This window comes from Caloenas nicobarica, chromosome 2 (genome assembly GCF_036013445.1).
Source record: "Caloenas nicobarica isolate bCalNic1 chromosome 2, bCalNic1.hap1, whole genome shotgun sequence".
Classification (NCBI taxonomy): Eukaryota; Metazoa; Chordata; class Aves; order Columbiformes; family Columbidae; genus Caloenas; species Caloenas nicobarica.
Genome location: NC_088246.1, coordinates 27066537 through 27093477, shown reverse-complemented (window position 1 = coordinate 27093477; position 26941 = coordinate 27066537). Strand labels below are relative to the sequence as shown.

Here is a 26941-nt window from a genome sequence, read left to right as displayed (position 1 = left end):
TTTTCAAATGATTGTGCAATATTTCAACTGCAAAGCTATGAAATAATGCACCAAAAATCACTTTCATCACACACTGCTGCCCTGCAACAATATCCGCGGCAGTGACAGTAAGATTAGAAGAGTGTGAGAAACTCATTTTTTAAGAGTAGGGCTGAGTCCTAAGACACTTTTAAAGTAAGCAAGGAAAAATAAATGGACATTTGTACATATAGAGAAGTATATAAAATACCTCCTAATGACTGCTCTAGCACTAAATTACTATAGAATGGGTGAAAGAGTGAGCAGCACAGATTTCCTGTTTCTGTTTCCCAGTATTGTCCTGCCAACAATTACTATGAACATACATGCACAGATTTTCTTCCAAAGTCTATCACTGGTCCAAATCATCTAGAGGTTTCTCACTCAGGTCACCTAGAAATGTACCTTGAAGGACAAGTGTCTCCCATGACACACCCCTGGATGTGTACCTTGGTTGTAACTTGACTACCTACCCCAATGTTCTTAGCAGCACCATGTGATACAATGCCCTTGTTCTGCATAAGGACTGTGGCAGGCCGGGTTGCATTTCATCCTTCAGCTGCACTGAGAAAGCTCTCCTTTTTCAAGCTAAGCTCATTCTTCAGTCCTCAGTGTTGCTGTGGCAGTTTCATGTGCCAATAAACCCTGTCATAAATCAGACTCTCATGCATCTTCTTCCTTTTTCTTAATTAGCCACTTTGTGCAAAGTATCTACAAACCATGGAAATAAATCTTTGGTTTCAGTGGTTTTACTTCTTTCCTGCTTGATTTCTTCTCTCTCTGCTTTTAACAGCAAGACTACAACCAACACCTGGACTCCAACACTTCCGTATGGCCCTGCCTTTCTGCTTGTGCCTGCAAAGGACCCACTGGTCCACCGTCAAGAGTGTCAAGTGTTCACAGGCTGATGAAATACTAGCAATGCATCATGGGCATACCCAGCTGAAACTCAACCCTTGCAGTCCCAAGCTTTAGTCCTTCTCAGGTTTCTTTTACTTTGTTCCCAACAGTGCTTGCCAAAAATGACTCTGGGAACAAAGGGTACTAGTGAAGCATAATGTTGTTTTAGAGCTGGAGACCAGAGGAATATAGACAGGACCCTCAAAGACTGATCGCTTGACAACATTAACCAAAGGCAAAGAGCAGCACTGATTTACCAGGATCTGACTTATAGAGCCTTTGATGTCCTGACTGATACTGCTTAGTAGACTGCACACCCCATGTTGCATAATGAAATTATGACCTTGTAACTGCGTGACCTTCCCTTCCTCTGGCTCTGCCTACCTCCAGAGACAGACTTCCCATGTTGGGATGCACAGGATGGCAGTTCTGAGACTGCCACCTTCCCTCCCAGCCTAAATCAGGGTTGTTCTGATTTACACTGTGCAGGATCTAGTCCACCAGTTAACAACACACCCCAGAGACAGGACATGACCAGACACCCAGCTGCTGGTACATTTAGTCCAAGATCTCTCTGTGCTGACTGAGAGAAGCCTTGCCTTCACTGAGGGGTACATTGCAGCTCATCAGAACAAATTTATTTTTTACTTACTCTAAAGAGCAAAACTGCAGTGGAGACTACAATAAGAGCATGTGGAATCCGGAGCAATGCAACAAAATGACTTACTAGTCCGTGGTCAGACTTCTTCCAGTGCAGGATGTCAGGTCCTCACATCCTTTCCCTCTGTCACCTTCAGGGGCATCCTCTTAATCTCTTATGAAAACACAAACATGTCTTTGTGGTTTACAGGACTTCCTCCACTTCCTCATCAGTATTTATTCATTCTTTACAATCTATTATTCACCCACCTGCTCATTCTATTAATCTTGAATTTTTTTGTCCATCTCTATTGTCAGGAGTTATTCCTTAGCTTACAATGCTCCTACATCTCTTCAGTTCTTTGCCATCCTACCAAGTGCCAAATGTTATCTTTTTCGTTATTTTCTCCAAAGACATTTTCTGATTTAGTTTATGGTGGGTCCTCTCCTGCATGATTTTGTTTCTTCATCCGCTGGGGAACAACACATATGGTGATTTACTGTTGGCTAACCCTTAGAAAATTGTGTTAAAGCTCACAGGTGGATTCAGAAGCTGAAGTCCCTCTCCCCAGGAAAAAGGTCTTATCCCCAGATAACCACTGATTATCAGTTTTCCAGCTGATACACTGAAGGTTCACCTCCTGGAAAACCTCTCCTCTTAGTCAACTTCCAAGGAGGCCATGTAAAGGCCTCTCCTCCGCTCAGTTACTTGATCAGTGATATAAAAGGGTGATGCTGGTACATGGTGATTTTGTAACCAGTTTCCTATCCAACTCCTCCCAATCATTAGAACAAGAAGAATCATTTATGAAGATGCCTTTCAACATTCATCTAAGTCTTTCCGGTGTCTGCAAAACCACTGAAAGTTTGTAGACTCCATTACTGAGACTGCTCCAGGGATCACACTATTCCCTGTAGAGATGTGAGTTCTTCTAAGCCCTGTTTCTTTGGTCCAAGACATCTTGCTTCATTCATTCCTTCCCTGGGGAACTTGTTCAAGATTCTTGCACAACTGAGATCTCAGCATCCAAAGAACCACAGAAAGACAGCTCTGTATTTCAGTTTGGCCACACCCAGGCCCAAGATTTTGAAAAGTAAGCACTTAAAACAAATCAACAGCTTACCTCTTTTAGAAAGGTCTTGTTTCTAGACAGACGAAATACTGACCTAACACAGCTTGCATGGAAAGCAGACAGGCCACTGCCCTTTTCAGAGACCCTGCACAAAAGCCCCACCGGCACGAGAGATTCAGGGGACTAGAATTCCACCAGTAACTCTAACCATCCATGGGAACGACCCAGCTCATTGCAGTGTCTCAGCATGTCTCATAAAACACACTGAAACATTTACTAACAGGACTATCTGCATGTTATTGTTCATTTTTATTACAGCAGCACTAGGAGTGTCCATCAACATTGGGACCTTGTGCCTGGTACAGATGTCAATTTTCAGTGTGTTAACCAAAGGGGACCGGATTATCCAACTTCCTAGTCTCAATATAAGCAGATAAATAACAAGACCCTTTCATGTCAATGTGCCATTTGTACAGACAAATGCTCAGCAGCATGGGTCATAAAAGCAAGCCCACAAGCATTGTTTCTGGGAAAAAAATTCTTAAACTTATTTTTAAGATTCATATTCATGCCTTCATGCATGTGCATTTAACCATATACATAATTCACTTAAGTTTAAGAGACCTGCTTTTAAATACTTCACCACTTTGCCATACCATGGAAACTACCTCAGGGCTACGAGGAAGGGGGTTCAAACATCCCTCATATAAAACACATCATTATGCATTAGGGGAAACTTCATTCACCAGAGAAGAATGGCACACCAGCTGGAGGTGAACACCATAAACCACATAAAGTTTTAATTAAATTCATTAAAAATTCTTTGTCTCTCACTGAGTTTGAAGGCAGATAGAACCCTTTAACAATGGTCAGCATACAATCAGGTTTGTCAAAACTAATAATAATACAAAAGCATTTGCTCACCCTGGGACATTTTGAAAAAGTTGGAGTAAGTGTATTATTTTCGATATGGGCATTTATAAATTATTGCAAGATGTGGCCGGCCTTGGAGCAGAGTTGCTGTTTCTATTGTTCATTGGATTGATAAAAGGTGTTAATAATAAAATGCACATTTTTAGCACTTGACAAAGTGAATTGACCTGGAATATAGGAAAGAAGCATATTTTCCCCTTAAAACATATATATAAACATTTTAAATTATCATTATTTTGTTGCAGAATGTCTTCTACGACCCATACTGGTAAGTATGATATACAATTATGTTTCCTGTCCTTCAGAGCTCGCAGTCTATCAGCAAAGCAGGATACAACAAATAGATGTTACAGCACCAGATCTCTTCCTGCAAACACATACATGCCTAATAGCAGACAATCACATTTGCCAGGGGACTAATCATGAGTACAGAGCATGCATAAATATTTGCAGGATTAAGCCTACTAGCCAGGCTAAAAGAGGATAGCTATGTGGTTGCTTAGCTCTTATGTAAATGACTTTGTTTTTCAAAGCTGGAAAGCCTTGCTAAATACTTTTATGTTTAATCAAATCCAAATAAAATGATTCTACTATGTACTGAAGGGCTCACATGATGAGTCAGTGACAATGCCAACTATTTAGACTCATGGCAAGCACTTAATTTTGGTCCCAGTCCAGCTCCCATTGAAGCCAGTGGGAATCCTTTCCCTGATTGCAACATGAGCCTTTGTTACTAAATTATCTCAAGTGGATGAACTGTGAAACAGAAAAGTTACTTTTACTTACCATTCCTAATACAGACTTATTAAGGATAATTGTAAACTAGTACTAACTAATTCAGTAATTAGGTCTGAAAACATATTCCTTGCATAGCTAATACATAAGGGTTGGGTATTAATTTTTCATACTTCGCCAAGACTCTCTGATACAAGAAATATCACATCAAATGAACAGTCCCACAACCTGTGTGATATGGTTGAAAGTGAGGAAAGAGGAGACAAAAGTGTATATACACCTCAGCAAACAGACGTGTGTTTTTGTCCATTTCATAGCCACGGTGCTATAAATCTTAGATTTAGATCTGTATCCACTCAATGCTCAGTGCTCCTTGGGCAAGGAATTTGATGGGCTGTAGTTCTGTCTTTACTGTAAGGCACATGCCTTGAGCAAAATGTGACAGAAACATGCATTTGAGCAACTACACAATACAAAAATTAACTTGATGGATCAAAATCAATGTTAGCACATAAGCTGTAGTATTGAGTCTACACAATGAAGTATTCCTACTAGTTTGAAAACATTAGTTAACTGAAGAAACAAAATGGCAAAGTCATTTTTCTATTTGTTTGCTGTCCTTTAAATATCAGCTGTAGAAGTGCTGTCATGAATTACATAGGTTTCAGAGGAAAACAAGATGCCTGCTTTTTCACTTTGCTTTCACACAGGCACAACAAGCAACTTCAAAGGAGAATAGCTAAGAGATGAAGGAGCTGAAAAAAAAGAAATAGCAACAATAATAGTCCCAGAACTGTTTCAGGGGTTAACAGATAAACACCGCATAATGCATTTGCCCATATTCCCATCACAAAATTGTGAGAATTACCTCATTTAGCCTCAACCATCTAAAAATGAAGCTTATAATTTAAATGTACTGGCTAAGGCCTGTAGGAAATGGAGAAGGGGACAAATAGAAGGTAATTATTTCAGTGTCATGATAAATACAATAGGTAAGGTAAATTGCCTTCTGGAAGGGTCTGTCTCACTCTTTTGACCATACAAATTTTACACAAATAGGCTAGGTCTCTCACAGTAGAGCTATTGCATGTGATTACACTGAAATATTGAATTAGCTAAAGAAGGATGTAACTAGTTAGCTTGGATACTAGCATCAGTCATGCTACCAGATCAGATAGCTGTGACAGTTAAAAATCCTAGTAAATTTGGCTTCTGTGAGTTCACTTAGTTCATGTTTAAATGGTTATTGGTCTCCACTAGGAGTAAATGAAGAGATATACCTATGTCTCTGCAGTGACTGTAGCTCAGTTAGTGATTTGATCTGAATTACACATGTAGACTGTAACAAAGATAAGATTCCTGACATTTACTCCGTTGCTCTGTCCCAACGGCCCTCACTTTTCACTGGACAACTTTTCATGACTGCATAATTGAGATGCAGATGTAAATTTGTTGTGTCTTAACTTAGCAACTCTTACATCTTTAAAATTTATGCAAACATTTCAGTGCTTAACTCCTAGGAACACTGCCTGTTTGGAAATCCACAGCCCTGAATCCAAGCTTTCCACGTTAAGCAATCTAGGAAAGAGTAAAAAAGAAGAGACCCTTATTACTAATCAGTCCAAACTGTAAGCATGTTATATCAAGCCCAGTTCACATCTGGACCAAATCAAGTAGTTCCATTGGTCTGGAAACCTGGGCACAGACTGAAAGACAGTCTGGGCTAGGGTCCATATCCTGCTTCACAAGGCTGCGTTGGGTTCAGCTTTCTTGGCCTCAGTCATCCCTTCAAATGAATCCCTGCATGTCTCACTCTCGCAGGTAAGAAGGCTGTGAAATGCATGCAAGAAGAGTTCGTCCTGTCTTATCATATAAGCTGACAGGATGATACCACAGTATGCTTTGAGCCTGGCAAGAAGCAGTGTGGGATCAACTGACTGCTCCAAGAGATCCTGAGGTTTTAACACGGGAAGTGAGATGACTCAATCCACACCATTTAGCACAGGCATCATGGATCATTCCCTGGGATCACCACCAGAAAAATACAGCCTGCACAGCTGACCAGACCAGATTCAAGTTCCTACTTCTGGTATAGGCAAGCATCTACTGCTTCTCAGCATCCTCAGCAATGGATTGAGCTATATTCCAAAGTAAGGAGACTATCACCAAATTTTCTATTGCCAGAAAACACAAGAGGGACCCAAATTAACCAATACCTTTAAACCCTTGTCTCAGATCCATAAATACCAAGGTAAGATAGGATGCCTGCTCTAGATATACAGACAGATCAGTCCTATGTCATGATGATAAAGAAATATTCGGCTAGAATATGAAACACTACACTCTGGTGCCTGCTTCAACAAATAACTTACCCCAAATCACCCAACAATTTACTCGTTAAAGCATTCGCCTATTTGGCAAACCAAAGACTTGATCCCAAGCCTGTCAGACAAGAAACATCTGAATTTTGGCTACTAAGCTACCAATTTTTCTGAATACGTGTATGTATCAGTTGTAGGTGGCAAGGTTTTGGTATTGGAGGGGCTGCAGGGTTGGCCTCTGTGAGAAGAGACCAGAGGCTGCCCTGTCCTGAACACAGCTGGTTCCACAGCAGACCCACCACAGGACAGAGCTGAGCCCATCCACCATGCTGCTGGTGCCTCTGGGAAAACATATTTAAGAAAAGGCAAAACATCACATTGTAGAGAGAGGAACGAGGGGTAAAAAAAGGTGAGAAACAGCCCTGTGAGCACCAACGTGAGAAAAGAAGCCGGTGGGGGAAGGAGGTGCTCCAGGGGCTGGAGCAGAGATTCCCTGCAGCCAGCGGAGACATCATGGTGAGGCAGGTATTTCCCTGCAGCCCATGCAGAGGACCATGCAAGAGCAGATATCCACAATGTAGCTCATGGAGGACCTCACACTGGAGCATATGGATATTCCTGAAGGAACTGTGGCCCATGGAGAACCCATGCAGGAGCAGGTTTACCCTGAAGGACCACAGCCAGTGGGCAGGACACACACAGGAGCAGGGGAAAAGTCTGAGAAGGAAGGAGCAGCAGGGAGGAGCTGCTATGGACTGACCACAACCCCTCATCCCCATCCCCTTGTGCCACTTGGGCAGAGGGGAGATATTGCAGTTGGGACTGAAGGAGTGAAGTTGAGCTTGGGAAAAAGGAGAGGGGGGGAAGGTGTTATTTCAATTTTGTCTTTGCTTCTTACCACCCAAGTCTATTTTAATTGTCAATAAATTAATTTTCCCCAAGCCAAGTCTGTTTTGCCCATGACGGTAACTGGTAAGTGATGTCCCTGTCCTTATTTCAGCCCATGAGCTTTATCATCTTATTTTCTGCCTCACTCTGTTCAAGAAGGGGGAGTGAGAGAGTGGCTGGGTGGGCAACCAAAGTCATCCCACCACAACGTATATATCCCCCAGCTTTCATTTGTGAAGTCAACAAGTCAAGGCAATTTTGGGACTCCACTTCTGAAGGATGGTTTGAGCTGTGTTCTCAACCTGCGCATAATCTGTGATGCAGCCTCAGCACACAGCGAGCTCTTCACGCAGTCACAGGCAAAATCTTCAGTGCTTTCTGTGTTTCATAGCAGACGAGTGGTTGTTTTGAGCATGTTGTTGCTGACTATCTGGTGCCTAGGAGAGGGAGAGCAAAACCTGAACATCTGGGTGGAGAAAACTAGAAACAAAACATGTAACAACCATGATTAAGGGCTAAAATTTCAAAAATTCTCCAGTTCTGCAGCTGGGGACAGACCTTCAGAAAAAGTTCACCTGCAAACCAAGTAGTGAGATCTGAAAGAGTCCTCAAAATCCAGCAGCTGCTACCAAGACCAGTGGGGCTATTCGTAAGTGCAGGGATCTGCCTGTGCTGAACTTAGAGGAGCTGGACCCATTTTGAGCTCTGATGTGGCAAACTTCAGAAGGCGAGCGGGGTGAGGAAAGAAAAAAAGAAAAGAGTATCCACAGCAACAACATGCAGTTATAGGCTTAAAGTAAGTGTGAAACTTCATGGCTCGAGTGTAACACATTTTAGAAGAATAACTATTATATTCTTACTTCCTGTGGGCCTTAAGTAGGACATTCACTTGCAGGAAGAGCAAGCACTGTTTTGGAGGTTATGGCCAGGGCATACATCTAAATTAATTATGGCTCAGAGTGAATTATGCTAAGTTTATTTAAAATAAGATAGATGGGCAAGTGGCTGCCAGGGTCTGGCTGAAAAGTGACTTATTTGTGGAGACAGTCTATTGTATTGCATCAAAAGAGAATTCCATCTTCTATTAATAGTGGCCAGTGGGAATTCACACTGAGACTTTAACTTCACTGACATATCCATTTCATTAAAAGTTTCTTCATCCAGATGCTTTCTTCAGTTTTCGTAGTAACTCTTAATGTGTGTTAGCAAGCAAAAGGATTCTATGGAAAGGATCCAGCTACCACTGATGTTGAAAGAGGGATTCTCAAGTACTTCAGATGAGATCTACAATTCATCTTTACCATAAATGCAGCATGGCTTTACACAACCCTGGGAGTGTCTCTTGGGAGGGAGAAGGGGAGCTCAGGGTTGCCACTGGAGGGCTCTGCCCAGGTGCTGGGGTCAGGCTGTGAAGATGCATTTGGTGAACAAAGACCCAGCTTGGGGTGCATCCCCATTCAGCTTTATGGTGGGTAATAATGTGGTGTGTGGAGAACCCTCTTCATTCCACCCAATCCAGCCATTTGGCTCCCTCTCCAGTTGGTCTGAGGGCAAGCAGCTGACACTCCTCCAGCCAAGGCAGGTGGCCTCTCCTATGAAAATGAGCCAATTAAAAGAGACTATAGAGGGGCACAATCAGCCAGCTTCTTAGGCTGTGGCTCAGCTATAGAACTGAAGATAGAGAGGTGATGAACAGGAGAATTTTCAGCTGCATAATTTTTGACCCAGTACATTAGCAGTGTGGGTTAAAACAGAGGAGGGGATTTTGACATGTGCATATTTTTCCTTTCTTTGAGCCACAAGTGCCAAGAAATAAATTGAGAAGTGTGAAGTAACAGAGCAGTTGTGGTGGGTTTTTTTTGTTTTGTTTTGTTTTCTGTACATCTTTTTAACACTACTAATGAAGGGCTTTCCACATTATGGCCTGTGTCTATTTCAGCCCTAATTTTATATCTACTTACAGGATTAGAAAGATTAAGTGCTACTTAGACCACTGAGGATTAATAACTGCTACTTCTGCAATGCACGTTTTTCTTAATCTTGTCTTCAATTCCAGCGGAGATCGGTCCATGTTACAAAGCCAGAGTTTGCCAAAGGTTACTAAACATGTAATAGAAGGAGCTAGGCATTAGTTTTCTGGTATATATTGAATAGGCACCATCCTTTAGGCTAAATAAGGAATTACAGGCGTGGCAGGAAAAAGCATGCTTTGTTTCTGAAGAAAACAAAAAGCTGTGTCTTCATTGTTCTGTTAGAAGCACTGTTAATCCAGCTTTCCCCCTTTTTACATTTTCATATCAATAACTTCTGATTTGAGCATTGGAATATGTACAACACATTGTTAATTCAAAGTATATTCAAATACAACTGCAATGATACATATGCTAAAATGAGAACTAGGAACATGTGAAAATGGCAAATAGAGAAAAACTGTCTGCTGACCAAAGACACCACAGAGCTGTTCATTAGTGAGTTTCCTTCTGTTTTCATGTTAAAGCTCAGTTGTAACATAGTGATATACTTGCAAATAAGTTTAGAACTATTTGGTTGCTTGAGGGGAACACATAACAAATCAGCTCGATACAGCAGTTGTTCATGTGTAAAACATGGCTGGGATCTTTTCCAGAGAGGAAAGACTTAGAGGAAAGTTTTCATTTCCAGCCAACAAAGGATTCCATTTGCATACAGGTGTTACAGGGCTTCTCTCTGAATTCATGGATCACTGCTAGTTTCAGATGTCAGGACACAAAGACGGGTCAAAGGCACTGTGAGATGACTTGCAGGTAGTTAAAGGAGCTTGAGGTCAAGGCTGCTAACATCAGAGCTCTTGTTTTCCACCAAGTGACACCAGATGTACCAGGATCGTATTCAATTACAGATTTCCCACTGCCAACTAAAGAAGCAGGTTGGGTTCCACACAAAGGGGCTGAGTACAACATTTTTGGTTTACTGTAGGATAGACTAGCCTCCTCTGTCTTGGGTGGTGGATGGGATCCACTTGCTCAAAAGCACAGAGGAAGGATCATCCATGAGGATCAAGCAGGATCTGCAAGGAAGGGAGGTAGAACACGGCTCTTCTCCATGCTGTCTGCAGAGGCTTTGAAGTGGTATTCCTTCCATTCACAGAATGACACTTGCACACCAATCTCCTCCAAGGCAGCCATAGCCTAAAATCTGGTTCCTCATTTCATCGAGAAAGGCAGTTAACCTTTCTGGTTTGTTCCTCATCTTCTGGAGCCTGAATGGTTTAGAGAAGGTGTGGGGGCAGTTGTGACAAGTCTGTTGTTCTCCTTCCAGCCTTGCAAATAACTATTAGGTATGTTTCCTGGGCTTGCATTTAATGCAGAGCTACCTCACACAAGAGAAACCAGGTTCTGCAGAAGACCTGGGCCACTTTGGAGCAGGAAACTCCCATGCATGTGGTCCTGGTTTTCAGGAGACCTTCCCGGGATTTTGTTAGGATTGTGGAGGAGCTGCAAAGAGTCCAATTACTCTGTCTCTGTGTAATGAAATGATCAGGGACAAAGTGTAAGATCCCTAAAGCGTTTTTCTTCCACAGACCTCCTACTGTGTGCGACCAGAGCCAATCTTCCCTCTGTTAAATCAGTTCTTAGTAGATAATTCCCTGAGAATTACTGATGCTTAATAAATTCTCAGATCTGCTTGTTCGAAACAGTTTAGTATTAAGAAGGCTCTCTGCTGAAAACTATCTGAAAACCATCTTGACTATAAGAAAAACCCTTCTCCAGAAGTCTTTAGAGAGGACCTGGGAGGAGAGACAGGGAACAGGAACAAATACTGCAGCAATGATCACTGATAAATATACCAGCAGACTTTGGATGTAACAGGCCACCTTTTAGGAATGGAGTGGTATTGTCTTATAGAAATCCTATTTTAGCCCATGTATGCTACATATTTCAGGAGATTAGTCATTTGATGTCTCCTCCTGCCCTCAAACACCAAACTGTGCAGGACCACAGACTACGGCCTCTTCATTCTTCCTCCCAGAAGAAACCCTTGTCAGTGTCAAATACATTATTCTGCACACCAAAACCACAGAAACACATTTTTCAAAGCCAAGCCCTTATTCTGTACTACATAAAATTATCACGAGCCAGCTGGTGAAGAAAACCTTTATCAGTATACACCTAATGTCTGTAGCTTGCAAGGAGTGGAACAGAGATCCACCATACCTGGTACCTGCCTGATGCGGCTGTCCTGGAGAATATGCGTTTTAGCAAACTGTACTTTACAAATTGTACTTCAAGAAGGGATCAGTAAGAACAAGGGACTGCAGCTGATTTCACTAGTGTATTATTCCCCTGGATTTTTGTCATAATGCCTGTAACTGAATTTTTAAAGCTTTTTAAGCGTTTCTAGATGGTATCTTTTTCCTCAACTTTGTCTCTTCTCACACTTCTTTCATCAGCACTTACATTCATACAGCTGCTCAATGTTACAACTCAAGTATCTTCTATTAAATATAGTTCTTGCCTCAGACAAAAGATGGGGGGAGTGTTTTGCTGCAGGTCACACCAGCATCCCTCCCTCACCTCCAGCATCCCATCGCAATGACGCGTCGGTTCATCGCTTAAACACCAGAGGGAGCTGCCTGAATAACTTGGAAAGATTTTTCTGCCCAATTTAAATTAGAAAAATAAATAAATATGCCACCTTTGAAATCTCGATATTTAGCAAAGAGGATGCAGTTGTGACAGGCATAAAGGGGAATTACTGAAAGACTGTTATACAGTGCAATGCCTCAAATCTTTCCTCTGCTTCATTCTAGTCTCATCCAATCTTGTACAGTCTGGTACAACAGTACAAAATAAGCTTTGTTGATTTAATCAAACAAAGCGGTCTTGAATTAGAGTGTTTATGCCAGCTATTGAGATCCACAGTATGACCCTGATGGATGAAGGTTTGAGATGAAAAGGCAAACTAGATTTTTATAGCTAACTAAAACCACTCAGTGATACATGATAGGACAGACCATCGTATTTCTTACAAAATTAGTGTTCATTAGTACTAATACTAAGGCTCTGTCTCTTTAAAAACAGAACTTCTGCTTTAACACTGATTCATGTTTAGATTGTATCCTCTTTTGAGTAGTGATTTCTATGCCAGTTCTGCTCTGCTTTCCACCACCTTTTGTTTACAACAGAGAGTCTCTGCTTCCCCCCGCCCCGATTACGTCCAGTGCCTTTCCATCACACATATTTTCACGTATCCTGACGCATATGTTGCGTGCATGGTGATGCACAAATGTGCATTTGCATTTCCATTCAATGGGTCCAGACTTGCCCTTTTCAGACTGAATCTGAGCTCTAAGATTCTCTGGAAGGGAAAAGCTGAAATAAGCTCTTTAACTTAACCCTCAGCTTCTGATCCATGAGCTCTAGACAGATTGGGCATGAGAAAGCTCAAGTATGATCTCGCTTTGTTCTGGGACCGGCTTTTGTTAAGTACAGCATGCATTCACAGAGCTAGAGCTGAGCTACACTCAGACACGGGAAGACACAGCAGGTCTGGTGCAGAATTTGCTGTGCTAGAGGTCTGCTGTGCATTATCTTACAGGACAGACAGAGCCAGAACTCCACACTGATTAAACCTGGAAATCTCAGTTCCTAACAATCAAAGTGAAAATACCTTTATCTATGGATTTAATCATGGAACTTCCAGAGGTCTGACTTGTTTTCACAGTATGGGGGCTTCTCAGTCCTAATCACATGTAACTCCTCATCTGATTACCAAAACTCAAAGTAGGACACAGCCTTCACATGGTGTCAGTGTATGACACTTTTAGTCATATGCAGTTTACTCAATAATGAGAAACTTACATTATTGTGCCTACATGAAGTGCTCTGCTATCAAGCTAGCCAGTGAAGAACGAGCCCATGCAGTCAATGGCACCTAGAGAGAGTTTTGGTTCACCCTACAGTAGTCACTTACATTTGGTATCACAAACAAATACCTAAACTTGCAGGTCTTGGTCTCACAAGTCTTGGACTGTGAGCAGAACTCTCTTCTCCTCCTTCAGCGCTTTAAAAAGGATAACTTTCAGGAACATTAGGTCAGAGAATTAGAGTGTCAGAGAGATGCAGAACCCAACCAAGTGTCTGGAGTTTCACCTCTGTTTTGCCACTTCATTCCAGTCCACTTCCAAATGGAGTAGAGGGCTTATTTTTTCTCTTTCCCTAATAGCCAAAATATCCTCATTAGTTGAGTACAGCAGATAAGCAGGTGGAGCATGGGCCTGAATTGCGTTCTTTGCCAGAACTGGGCAAACGTTTGTGATCTAGGATAAGCTTACCCTGCTCAGGAGGTGAGCATAATAACATAATTGTCTTCCTCACATGAACAACTATCTTTTGAAGATTATAAAGAGGTAAAGTACATAGGACCTCCATTGTTCTAGAAAGTCCGATCTTCCCCTGTATACGGGAACTACTTTTTCAGAAATGCATTTCAAACTAACCTATTTGCAGTGACAGTCTGGTAAGCCAGAAAAATCATAGTATCTCATTTTACTGATGAAGAAGCAGTTCCTGCTTCATGGAAGAGGAATAACAACATTCCTGACACTGGTCAGCAAAGCCAGTGAGCTCACAGACCTTCACCTTCTTGCTGCCCCCCTTGGTTTTGAGGGAAGCCAGATCAGAGGATGCTCTCCCTTCTCAGTGCAGGTACAGTGTGATATTTCCCTCACTGAGATTTTACCTTCCAGCCCATTGGAGAGCAGGAGAACAGTGAGCTGGAGCTGAGGTGGGCATCCAGCAGAGTCAAATGTGTAGGCTGTTTTCCTATCTGCAAAGGCAGCTTGTAGACAGACATATAGACGTCCTTGCACTACTGTATGGCAGTGTGGGATCCACTCTGGGCAGAGGTCAGGCCATGGCTTTCCTGTTCCTGCTTTCTCCTAGGTGTGCCTTCAGCAAAGGGCAGCACTGCAGTGCTTTGGAGCATGCAACCATCCCAGGCTACATGGGGCTGCCATTCTGGGGCGATGTGAGAGTCTCTGTACAGTGAACGAATGTGTCACAGAGACCTCTCAGAAAACATTTGGCATAGTCTAGGTCTTAATCAACTCCAGAATGGAAAAAGCAGCACAAGTGAAATGTCTCTCAGTGCCTATGAATACCTAAATTCAAGTCCAATTATAGAAGGAGGAGGGGAAAAGTAAAGAGCACTTTTTTTCTCAGGCTCCAGAGCCAAGATCTGGGTGTTTTTGAAGTCATCCTACAAGGAAGAATAGAAAAGGCTGAAGCTTACTGTGACCTAAATAAAGCAAAAGAATTAGGTACTCGTGATCAAAGGGTTGAATGATGCATATACACATCTCCCTAAATAATAGAGTGGGTGGGGGAAATGACATGTCATTATTCCTCTGAAATAAAGTGATTTACCTAGTCTGAAAAGAGAAGTTAATCTGTTTTTATACAGTGAAGAATAATGCCACATTATTTCTTCTAAAATTAGCAGCTGACAAGCTGAGACTTCAGTGCTCATAGCATCTGGCTCTCTGGCACCACACTGTACTTACCACAGTGAAGGTCTACTTTTACCAGTTTTATAAGGATTGGTGGGGAATAGCCATTACCACAAAGGCCTACATTCACTGAACTCCAGAACAGCAGTAGGTCTAAGGTACCTCAGACTTTCTTTCTAGAGAAACAATGTGCAGAAAACCCGATAATGACATTTCAAAAAAGCTGCAGAACTTTGAACAGATTCAAAGTCCTCTTCCAGTGGCTTAATCATACAGGAGAGGTCTTTCCATCCAGCTGTACCCTTCATTAGTCATCTTCCAAACCAGAAGCAAACATATAACAATCTCATCCTAAAATTCCACATTTTGACATTTCCAGTGTCCAAGGCAGGCAGTGAAAGAGTGAGTTCTGAAAGCTGAAGTCAGACTTATCTAAGTAAATAAGTGGTTTCCTTTTTTCTTTTCTCAAACTCTAAAGCTTCAGACACTGAATAACTGAGCACATAACCATAGTAATGGCTGAACAATTTATATTGAAAAGATAATGGCTATATTTTATCACATGAATGCATAGAAACAGCATAGAGACTTCTCAAAACTGCTCGCCTGAGGAATTCCCTCTGTTTGCTGTTCATGTTTCGAGTGACAGTATGAAGGGCTCAACATTCACAAAGAGGCTCGAGAGATTAAAAACCTGAGAAGTCATTTCCGTCAGACCTGGGAGACCAAAATCACAGAGCTTATTTAACCCCTAGAGAGTTTCCAATTAAATACCATTTCAATGAAATAACCAAGGTTTCCTGGCTCTCCTTTACTGATGCAGGGCCATATTAAAGTCCAAGTTATGTGCAGAGAATTCCCAGCAGCAGATTTGAAAGGAAATGTAAGTTAAACTTTCCCTTCACCGCAAATCTGACAGAAGTGATCGGGTGGTATTTTCTCTGTGTTTAAGTATTAAAATTTCACTTTTGTTGATGTTTTTCCTTGACTGTGATGACACAGAGAATATGAAAGATAATAAATCCAGTCACCAAAACCACTTATCACCACTTGACATTTCCCATCACAGGTTTGGCCTAGGCAGTTTAAAGTCCACCACTTTTTATGTTTGCACTTCTTTCATCCAAGTAAGGAACAAGAGACAACGAAGACAAGCCACATTGCCCTCTGAGCTTGCTGTCCTGACTGCCAGGCTCCATAGCAGCACACTGTTGGTTTTGGTTGTTTGGGGTTTTTTGTTTGTTTGTTTGTTTTCTTTTTGTTTTCGTTTTCCTTGAAAGGTAGGTGACTGCCCTCTTGTCTACCCAAGAAAAGGATTTTGTAATAGTTGAAGAACTCCTTGGAAAAATAAGAACTTCTTGGAAGAAGTTGCTTCCTACCAAGAGAGGTTCGCCTGTTTAGAAAGGCATGTCAGCTACTAAGTGCTGGAGTTGCAGGCCTGAGAGAGGTGAAGACATCAAAGCTGTGTCTCCAACTCCCTGTATCCATAGGCTCTTATCCATAGAGGCCCTGTGTCAGGGAGGAAGGGCATCACCTCCATCTGATATAACAGTGACTCCAGGATAATGCCGCAGGGTTGAGCACCTACTGGTCTCAAGCCAGCAAGGCAAGGCCTCGGGGGCAAACCCCATCTTCTCAAGGCTCCAGCAGTCCTCAGAGAGGCGAGCAGAGATTAGCTGGGTTGAACCAGGGAGGCTTCTGAGGCAGCCTCTCCCTCTGAGAAGGCAAAGCTGTCAGGACATGCTGCTTAAGAAGCAGCATCCAAGGAACAGGGTTGTATACGCTTGAAGGTGCTATTTCAGACGAGATGACTGGGGTAAAGTTCTGGTCTGGGAAAGCAGAATGTGAGTATCTAGCTCAGCAGTTTTCATTTCTGGTTTTGTAAAGGCAGACCTGCTAACCCAGCTGCAGAAAAAAAGCTGGCTATGTTTATCACTGTATCTTCCTTGGCAGTAACTTATGTTTAGACAGATTTCGTTGCACACCTTCTGCAACATATATGAATCTTCTTCTGTATGGAGCCTGGTGGAGTTCTACGCTATCTGCTGCAGGAAAGCACCTAATTGTTGAACTTTTCTTCATCCTTCATTGTTAACAGCAAAAAATAGAGTCAAGACTGCCTTCAGTTTTTCTTCTACCTGCTTTGTTATAGTGTCTAAACTACATCAGGCTAACGTACATTTTTACATTCAGTTTAAATGGTTTCAACTGACCTGCAATCAGTGTTCTGCAGTACAACACTGGCAAGTCTGTAGTCTAAGGAACAGACAGATCAGCACTGCCCTACTAACTACTCCACATGTTTACTTGTCAACAGGAAAGCCAAACAGCAAACAAAGAGTTCCATGAATACAGATATGTATCTGTCAGCAGAGAGAAAGCAGGACTGTCCACATCAAATATGTAAACCTCCTTTTTCAGCACACAGAACTAAACTGTAACTTCTCCTAAGATTCATGTACTGGAGGGGGACACAATTACACTGACCAAATATCTAAGGGCAGCTTCCCGTCACTGCCTCTTTACAAAACACAGAATGAATAACTTCCTTGAGAAACCAAGAAAAATTGAATAAAGCATCATTTTAACTATATTCGTAATGATTTATTTGAAAATATGCTCTCATTATACTGTTATCTAAGCACAGCCCATTGTAAGGCAGAAGTAGTTTGGTTCCACCCGAATTTAAAGTCATTATTATAATTATTCTCACCAGAACAGCCATTAATCACATAAACAATACCTGGCTTGCAGAAAATATGTGAAAGGTAGCTATATTATGATTTACTACTATTTTTCTTACATTCTTTAACTCTTACTCAAATATTTATTTTCTATGAAAATGGGTTTTTTTGAAAAAAATAATAGCAATCTTACCTTCAGACTGATGCGTGGCAAGAGGTGTCTGTGTCTCCTTGGAGTATGATACCACCTCCCGAGGTAAGAAATCAACCTGGGTAATCTTTGACACCCCTAGCTTGTGCAGTCTGCGTCTAAGATGGAATACATGACATCAAAAGGTTAGTTGTGTTAAATGTAAATCAGAAGCAAGAACAAGAGTGTTTGCTTTTATGAATAGGGTAAAAAAAATACTTCAGTGTTTGCTAAGATAAAACACAATACACTCTGCATGACAAGTACCTAACTGCAGTGAAGAAAAATAACCTGGGAACCATTTGCCGTAATAAAGTACGGTTACTGAACCTCCAGATCATACTACTGAGAGGGACTGTAAATGGGAGAGAGAAATGACCTGATTGTGCCCCTCGTAACACGCAACAAGATTCTCTTTCATACCATCGTTACTGCAATGTTCTGCCTGCTCAAAAGAGTTAATCCTCAGCCTGAGATACACAATACTGGAAAGGGTACAGTGGGTGTAAACCAGGCTGGATTAGAACTGCCAGATGTTCACCTGAGAGCAATAATAGAGCCTTTAACTTGCAAGGTGGGTAATTTCTACAAAGGAGATTATCCCTTCTACAGGTGTCATTAGTAGTGGAGCTGATGTAGGTTTATGATTAGTAGAGTCCTAATGCAAGGGTTGGAGGGGAGCTCTGAGACACAGCTGGAACACGGCAAGTATAGCCTTCTTCTACTACTTCTCTTACTTTAAACAAACCATATGAAATAAATCAGTAAAGCCAACTAACTGTAAATGGGTAGGAGAAAAGGAAGAGGGACAGCTGAACGTGGTCATGAACACTTTTAGTCATACACAGTTCACTCAAAAGTGGGAGGAAAAAACCTCAATTTATTTATTGAATATTATTTGACTGTCTGCAGGGAGGGAAAAATAAACAAACAGTTACTTTCAAGTGTTTTACTGGAAAAAAGGCCAATTTTCAGCAGAGAAAAGAATATGCAAATCAACCACATAAATCCAGTTACCTAGATCAATAAGTGCAAGCACGCTTTTACATTTATGGGAAATAAATTAATGGACGTGATGTTTCTGAACTGCCATATCATTACAGAGAGAAATCTGGAAAAGCAGAAAATTCATACACATTATCCATATCCCCTCCATTTTCCAAATTGTCAGAAGAACAGAGGTCAGAGGGGTTTTGATCTAATTCATTTACTGTGGTTTAGGTATTCAATTAAGATTGATGCCTGAAAGGAAATGGGAGTCTCAAAAGGAAATTGTCATCATTGGATGACACCTACTGAACTCTTCATGTGGTTCATACTGCATCAGCTATATATTTTTCTAATCTGTCTTACTGGCTGAGTTGTTATTAAGCCTAATGCAATTAGATTCAGCAGGTAATTGGCAGGAATTAGCCCTATCATATAACAAACCATTAGAGCAGGAATAGTTGTTACAGCTCTGAGTCTTTCTCCTTTTCAAAAAGGAAAAATAAACAAGTCTCTCTCCTTATAACCATTTGTGACTTTGCCAATATGAACAAAAGCTATGACTGTCTGAAAATCCTTCAGAAAAACTTCTGTGCCATTACCAGGGGCAGAAGAACTTCTGCAGTTTGTGATATACTTCAGCTAATGGAAGTTTTAGCAGCATTACATTTTTGTAGCTGCTTTAACTGAGGGTTTGTGTGAATTCAAGCTTTAGTAAATATCTCACCAGCAAAATCTCAAGTGCTTTTCCCTCTTTCAGCACCAGATGTGCAATCTCTGTTGCCTACTTGGTCAGTTAGACTTCCCTGTGTAACCAGTCCCCTGCTGCCCCAGGCTGCTGGTTCCATTTACTGAGATTCTTAAGCCTTCTGCATTGAAAGAGCTTCTTGACTGTGGTCTTGGTTAAGTATAATCTCTAATTATGTGTCTAATCAGGGCTAATTAGAACCTCACCTAATTCTAACAACAGTTCCACATGAGGTCATTCCATAACTCCTCAGCTGCTGAGGATGTGGAACATCGATTCAAATGGAGAGCTGGATATAACTGGTAGTTGTGTTAACCTCTTCGTAGACTGCTAACCAAGAAATGAGCTACATCCCAGAGCCTTGTGCTGAGAGAATGTGTGGAATTTTTCACCTAAAATGTTTCTAATTCAGGAGCTGCTGGTGCTTGTACAGATGCCTAGTGTCACCCATATCGTGGTAAACACTGGTGAAAACAGGGAGGATCCTGGTCTCTTCGTTTATTTTTGTCCCTTTGCCCCTTAAGCAACTTGTAATGGTTCTCATATAACTAAAAGCTGCCCTAGCCCTTGGCCAGGAGCACTTAGGGACAACTGGAGCATCCTTTCAGTACCTGGACTCTACTAAATATGGAGTGTAACGTTCTAGTCTCTAGTTCTTTTTAGGGCAGCACTAAATTGCGTATTGCATTCCCATTCCAATTTTTCATCTGAGGTGCTCACATAATTCTTATCATTTACAGTTTGCGAATATTTGTCTTAGAGAGCACAAAAGCTTTGAAGGATTCCTTTCAAAACTGCCTATGGAACGCCAGTAGGAGGACAGAGACTAAAGCTCATGCATTAAAATTTATTTCTCTGTCTGTAGGTGCCATAAGAAAGATATCTGTGCTAGAAGTGTTTTGCTACACACATAATTTAATTGCAGACTGCAGAATTTTTTTTTTTTTTGTATTGTGGTTTGGTTTTTGTGGGGTTTGCTGTTTGTTTTTTACCTAGTCTCATGACACCAGAGGAAAGTCTGGTCCTCTCTCTAACTCTGCCTTGGTTTTAAAGACAGTTTTCTTTCAAAAGGGGCAGGACTTCCATTACAGAGCATACCTGTGGATTTACTCTCTGGTGTGCTTCTTTTCTGTGTTTGCACTAACTGCTCATAAAAGATTGAAGTCTTGGGGCTATACACAGGGTTATCTTTTCTCAAGTCAAACAAAGGAACTTGCCTTGCACAGCTATTTGAGGAGCCCTGCTCCCAGCAGTGCTCATCTTTTAATCCAAACTCCTGGGAAAGGATAGCTGAGATTTCTAAAATTTCTGTATATTAAACCAAAAAACTCTACCTTTTTGGCATGGTCCAGGTAAAATTGTAGAAGCTGGATCTATTTGAAGCCACTCACAGGTGGAAATTACAAACATTCTTAACAGTTCCGGATGTGGATAAACCCTGTTTAGAAAGCTCTCTGGAGACTTTCCACTCCTCCTGATCTTTCCTGATGAATAGCCCTAACAACCCTAACTGCAGCTGGGAGCACTGTCAATGAGGAGTTAAAGGGAAATGGTTGTTTTTCTTATAGAATGGTGAATGAATTTCATGTGGACTAGTAAAAACATAAGACACTTGCCTGGAGACCCAGACAGGTAAGCCCATAAGTTCATAGGTAGAGCAATTTCTTCAACATAGAGATTTGGTTTTGCCTACAACTCAAGTTCTGAAGAACTTGAGGGACTGCTATGTATCCTTTTTTAGAGAAACAGTTTATCCTAAATATCTCTGCAGGTAGATATTTCTAAATTATTTAAATTAACTAATTTTTTTTAGATGCTTGAGGTAGAGCAGGTCTATCCTGAACTAGATAATATCGATTTTAGCTCTAGAATAATTTCTAAAATGCTTGATTAGCCTGAACTCAACTAAGATGGCCATTACTCTTGGACTGTGATCATATCTAAGTGCACAATTAGAAGCACATATACAGCTCCTAAGAAAAAAGGGGAAAAGGTTACTGCATGTGGAAACAGCATAAGTATTACAGGCAGGAAGAAGGAGAAAAAGTACCTGGCAAATGATTCAGAGAGAAAAGTCTGAATCAACAGGTACAAACAAGAACAACGTAACTGTACATGCACATTTAAGTGCCACAATAATAACATTTCATCTGTAATGAAATAGTTATTTGTATTGTGTTTCAGGCAACAGAAATAGCAGCTTATCTTTTCACAAGCTTCTTTAAATAGTTTTTGGTTTTGTTTTGCTTTTCCACAAAGATGGTTTTGCTGAAGCTTCTTATTGATGAAACTAAATAAAAGGAAACTTAAATTATGGTCTTTTTGAGTCAACAAAGCAAAGGAAATTACATAAAACCAGCTCAACTGGGAAGCATTTTCAGCATAATTCTTGCAAATAAATGATAAACAAATAACGAAAAGAGCTGACATATACCCAAGTTCAGAGTCAGACTGGAGCTGCAGCACTGAGGGGTCTGTGTCCCATTGCAAGGTCCTAGGGTGGTAATCAGCCGTGCAGCACAAAGGGAGGGGGGGAAAAAGAACACACAGAATTAACTGAAAGGATGAACAAAACCCCATCTCATTAGTTACATGCTCTATGTAGTACATTCAACCTCCAAGAGCAAGGGACAGCCATAGTATGTCAAACAAGCTTTGTATGTCAAACTGTGACAGGGTGGGCAACTTATTCAAAGTACATATTATCGGTAAACAAAGGGAAGAAGCTGGGTTTTCTTTCAGGTACTGGTTAATGAAACATTTTTTTTTCTTTTTCTGAAAGATTTCTAACCCTTTAACTATGGTTGATGCATTCACAATAATCAGTAAAATTTGCAGGCGCAATTTATTGTCATCATGTTTTTATGATAAGGCAGACTGAGCACTTGCCATGAACTCCACTGAAGAGTTGAGCCCTTCACACACTCCTGAGACTGATGGTCACCCATCCTGTAATCAGTGCTCTGGGCACAAACATCACATAGGGCCTATGCCAACAAAGGGCACACTGACACGAGCTCTGATGTATTCTGGGGGCTTCTGGAACAAATAAACAAATTCTTCTTTTCCTCCAGATAAAATTTCTGGGGAAGAGGGGAATGAAACATCTGGGGAAATCAGATCTATGACAGTCTCTTAATGGACTGCTGTTGTGGGGGAAGGTCATCAAATATACAAATGCTCCAGAGGTGTGGTCTGAAGTGAAGATGATGTTTCTTGCTTTGCAGTGCAACTTGCCATGCTACCATCTCTAAAACACTTTGCAAACACTCACAAGGCCTTTCTGAAGTCCTGTGAAATACTTATATTCCTCCAATTTAGAAAGACAAAAATTGACATATTGAGGCCAACAATATCAAAAGTGCCCACTCATTCCCTGGCTCTTTATTTTGCTTTATTTTTCCTTCCTTGTGAAAATACATCTCATAGAATGACAGAATCATTCCAGTTGGAAAAGACCCTCAGGATCATCGAGTCCAGCCATAACCTAACCTAACTCTAGCACTAAACCACGTCCCTAAGAACCTCGTCTAAACACCTTTTAAACACGTCCAGGGATGGTGACTCCACCACTTCCCTGGGCAGCCCGTTCCAATGCCCGACAGCCCTTTCCGTGAAGAATTTTTTCCTAATATCCAATCTAAACCTCCCCTGGCGCAACTTGAGGCATTTCCTCTTGTCCTATCCCTTGTTACTTGGGAGAAAAGACCAACGACCTCCATGCTACAACCTCCTTTCAGGTAGCTGTAGACAGCAAATCCAATATGCAAGAAAACTCCCAGAATCCGTGACAGAATCAGGAATCGAGTTTGGCTCCTGCACACCTTTTCCTATAGTATGAACTCTAGATTATGCATTGTTCTCACTAGCAGAGGCTGAAGCAAAGGAGAGCATTCCCTCGTTAAAGCAAGCAAGTCATGCAGACACACTGGATAATGATAGTCCTCAAAATTAAAAGCTCCTCTCATTTCTCCTGACTACAAATTTTGAGGATACAGAGAACATGATACTACCAGACTCAGCCAAAACCAGCCATGCTCAATATACACCAGCCTTTCTGCAACAATAGCAACCTCTGCCAATGAATCACTCATATAAACCAACAAGTTATTGAATTAGGTTAAAATAGATCTCCTAAAGCCATATAATTATGCTACCTCCTGTACTTAGTATAACTCACCCATTCTATTACCAACATTAACTCACTCTCTGGAGAGACAGACAAGGGCACGGAGTGCACTCTCTCGTGCCAGAGTGGAACAGAATCAATCTCAACACCCTGTATGTACAAAAAGAATGAAGAATTGTAATGCAAAAGTGCTTTTCCATGCAACATAAAGGCACTTATTCCCCTAAACTTCTTATGATCCCTAGTGATGTGTATTGGCATGAAAGACTTTACAGTGATACAGAAAGAATTCTCCAAAATGAAACTGTATTACAAAAGGGTCAGAGACAAAACACTAGAGTAATAAAGAACAGATTTTTTCCTTGTAACTTGACTGTAGCTCAAGTACAGTGGAAAGGAAAGTGGACATAAGGATCTGAAGGTGTGATGCAAGGCAAAGGCATCAGTGAATAATGCATTATAGATACTCCATTAAAAATGCTATCTGTGTGAAAATGACTCTTGTAATGTCACCAAGATCAGTAGCATATTGCTATGTAAATGCCAGTTTCTAATCTAATAGCTGCCTAGGGGCTACTTATACATGCATATCCAGGTTTTCCAAACACTTACAAGAAAACATACGTAACCCATTTCAGTTTTCTGCCCGCTCACCCTCACCCACTTTCAAACCTACAAAATTTCTCAAGGGATAAAGACTATTCCATCAGAAAGAACTCTATTATCATCTGATGAAAGCAAGAGCTTGCAACAGGTGTCTAAAGAGGTACAGCCCCTACACTCCATCTCAGAATCCAAATCAAGTTACAAGAGAGGGTACATTCACCTTGTACTCAGCTGAATGCCTGAACAAAATAAATTTAGAGATTTCTCATGCTCAACACAGAACTCAAATCCCCAAAACATGAGAATAGCAATACCTATGGTTCGGACCATCATTTGTTACATGCAGACCCTACATGTAGTGGAGACATGTTCTTCCCTTAAGTATTTAATTATCTAGATTCTGACATAGAGACTTCACCAGTCTTGATACTGATGCATGCTTTTAATAGCAATTCTCTTTGACTCCTGATTACAACCGTTTTCAACAGTTTTAGTGCATCTGCAAAACATTTCCTAGATTTGTGCTCCAAATGGTAATTGTCGTCTCTGCATTGTTGTGTTACCACTCGCAATGTCTTGAAAAATAGATAAGGAAGCAATCTGCTGTGTTGTCTTCTTGAGCTTGGCTGAGCAATGTTACTGCAGAAAATGAGGCTGCAGGCAGGAGATCTTCAGGTTCTGAGTCTCTTGCCCTAGGAAACACAGAACGCAAGTGGCCGTGCTCACAGAAGGGAGGCTGGAGAGCAGAGGGAATGACTAGATGTTTCAAGGAACAATATTGATTTGTCTTTTGCCTCTTCCTGGCACCTGAAGAATGTCTGCAGATCAAAATGAAAGTGAGTGAACAGTAAAGATGTAATCTGGACCTGCAATTTAGCCAGTTCCCATGGCAATAACATAGAAAAAGAAATAAATAGATTCTTTGAGGATTATCAACCCAAAAGACAATGTTGAATAGCCTGTGCTGTCATCCAGACCAGGAAATTAAAGCTGATCTGTTTGTGACAAGCAGACATAGCGTATGACATTCCTTGACCATTTGGATGGGCATCACCATTATGCTTGTTCTCCTGTGGACAGTTCTCAGGGAGGATTGTGAAATGCCATTGGATCTCAGTGAAAAAGCAGTGTCAATCCTTTTCAAATCTAGCACGCGAGTTCTTTCTCCAGAGATTTCTTCATGAAGAAAAGGATTAGGTGCTGTTGCTTTCTTTCTTTCTTTCTTTCTCTCTCTCTCTTTCTCTCTTTTTTCTCTCTTTCTCTCTTTCTTTCTCTCTTTCTCTCTTTCTTTCTCTCTTTCTTTCTCTCTCTTCCTTTCCTTTCTTTTCCTTTCCTTTCCTTTCCTTTCCTTTCCTTTCCTTTCCTTTCCTTTCCTTTCCTTTCCTTTCCTTTCCTTTCCTTTCCTTCTTCATAAAAGAAAACTGAAATTAGCTTTGAGACTTCCAGTCACTCAAAGACAGGGTCAGAGGGAGTAACGTTACAAAGCCCAAAGCCAAGTGCATGGCCCAGAGAACTGCTTGACCAGCAGGTCAGCACTCAAGCAGAGGTGCTCCCAGTCTGGACCCTTTCAGAGCACAAGTACGTGAACGTCCCTCTAAATGGATTAAATGGATTTTGGCACAGATCTATGCAGAACAGGTACAAAACTTTTTACCTTAACGTTTTTATGGGGAAAGGAGACGAGCATTAGACCAACCAGGGGAAAGTAGCATTCACTTGCACTTTCCACAAAGCTCCTGCAGACCATCAGAGCTGAGCCTCCTCCAGCAGGGACACAGGACATGGGAAGGGGCCCTGGAAATGCACCCAGCATGAGCAGCCCAGTCAGGACTAAGCCAGATCAGACCATTCCCACCACCCAGACAGCACAGACACTATTTCAATCAGAACTACCCAACATTGTTTCAAAGTTGGTTGCTATATGAGTCTCCCACACAGTGACAAACAATAGCCCTGCTATCAATCTTCCTTTCACAAGTCTGGTGCACAACCGCTGCCCTTGGCTGATTGCAGGATAAAAAGCTGTAACTATTGTCAAATAACAGATTGTTCTAAAGCAGTGTGAAGGGAATGAGGGCTTTTAGATCTTGCACTAAGCGGACGAGGTACAAGTGTTATTACCTCTCTTTACACTGATCTGCTTTGACTCTTCCTTTAGATAGTCATATTTTAGTATTCCCAATTTGCTCTGTACTATGATGTCAATAATCTATTTTCTTCTTGAATTTAGGACAGTATTAATGCTGGTGCTGTTTGGCTCTTAGTACTGAAAAAGTACCAGATAATTTTGATAAAATGCATCTTCTTTTTCCCCAGTCAGTAGGGGAATAACCTGTAGAAAGACATCAATAGAAGGAAGAGACCCAGATGGCATACATTTATTAAAGGATTGGATAGTAAAGCAACTCGTTATGTTTTTATATTCTGAATTCGTGTTCAAAGCATTAGGGAGATACTCAGAGCACAGTTTTAAGAGGACAGAGACCATTGCAAAATTTTAGTTGGGAGGTGAAAAGAATTTGAACAGAAGCATTCCCTTTTCTGCATTATTACTACCATGGAAAGCCAGGCACTCTGCCATCTGTTTCGATGCCCTGTGGA

At 41.2% G+C, this 26941-nt stretch overlaps 1 protein-coding gene across 1 annotated transcript in view; it reads right to left on the bottom strand.

Annotated features, from left to right (window-relative positions):
- DYNC1I1 (dynein cytoplasmic 1 intermediate chain 1) overlaps positions 1 to 26941 on the bottom strand; it is a 189979-nt gene that overhangs the window by 128623 nt on the left and 34415 nt on the right. Inside the window, exons 5-6 of the mRNA XM_065627742.1 lie at positions 22040 to 22099; positions 17874 to 17989 (exon numbers count right to left, since the gene is read on the bottom strand). Coding sequence (XP_065483814.1) covers positions 17874 to 17989; positions 22040 to 22099 — 176 coding nt within the window. The remainder of the gene's footprint in view (positions 1 to 17873; positions 17990 to 22039; positions 22100 to 26941) is intronic.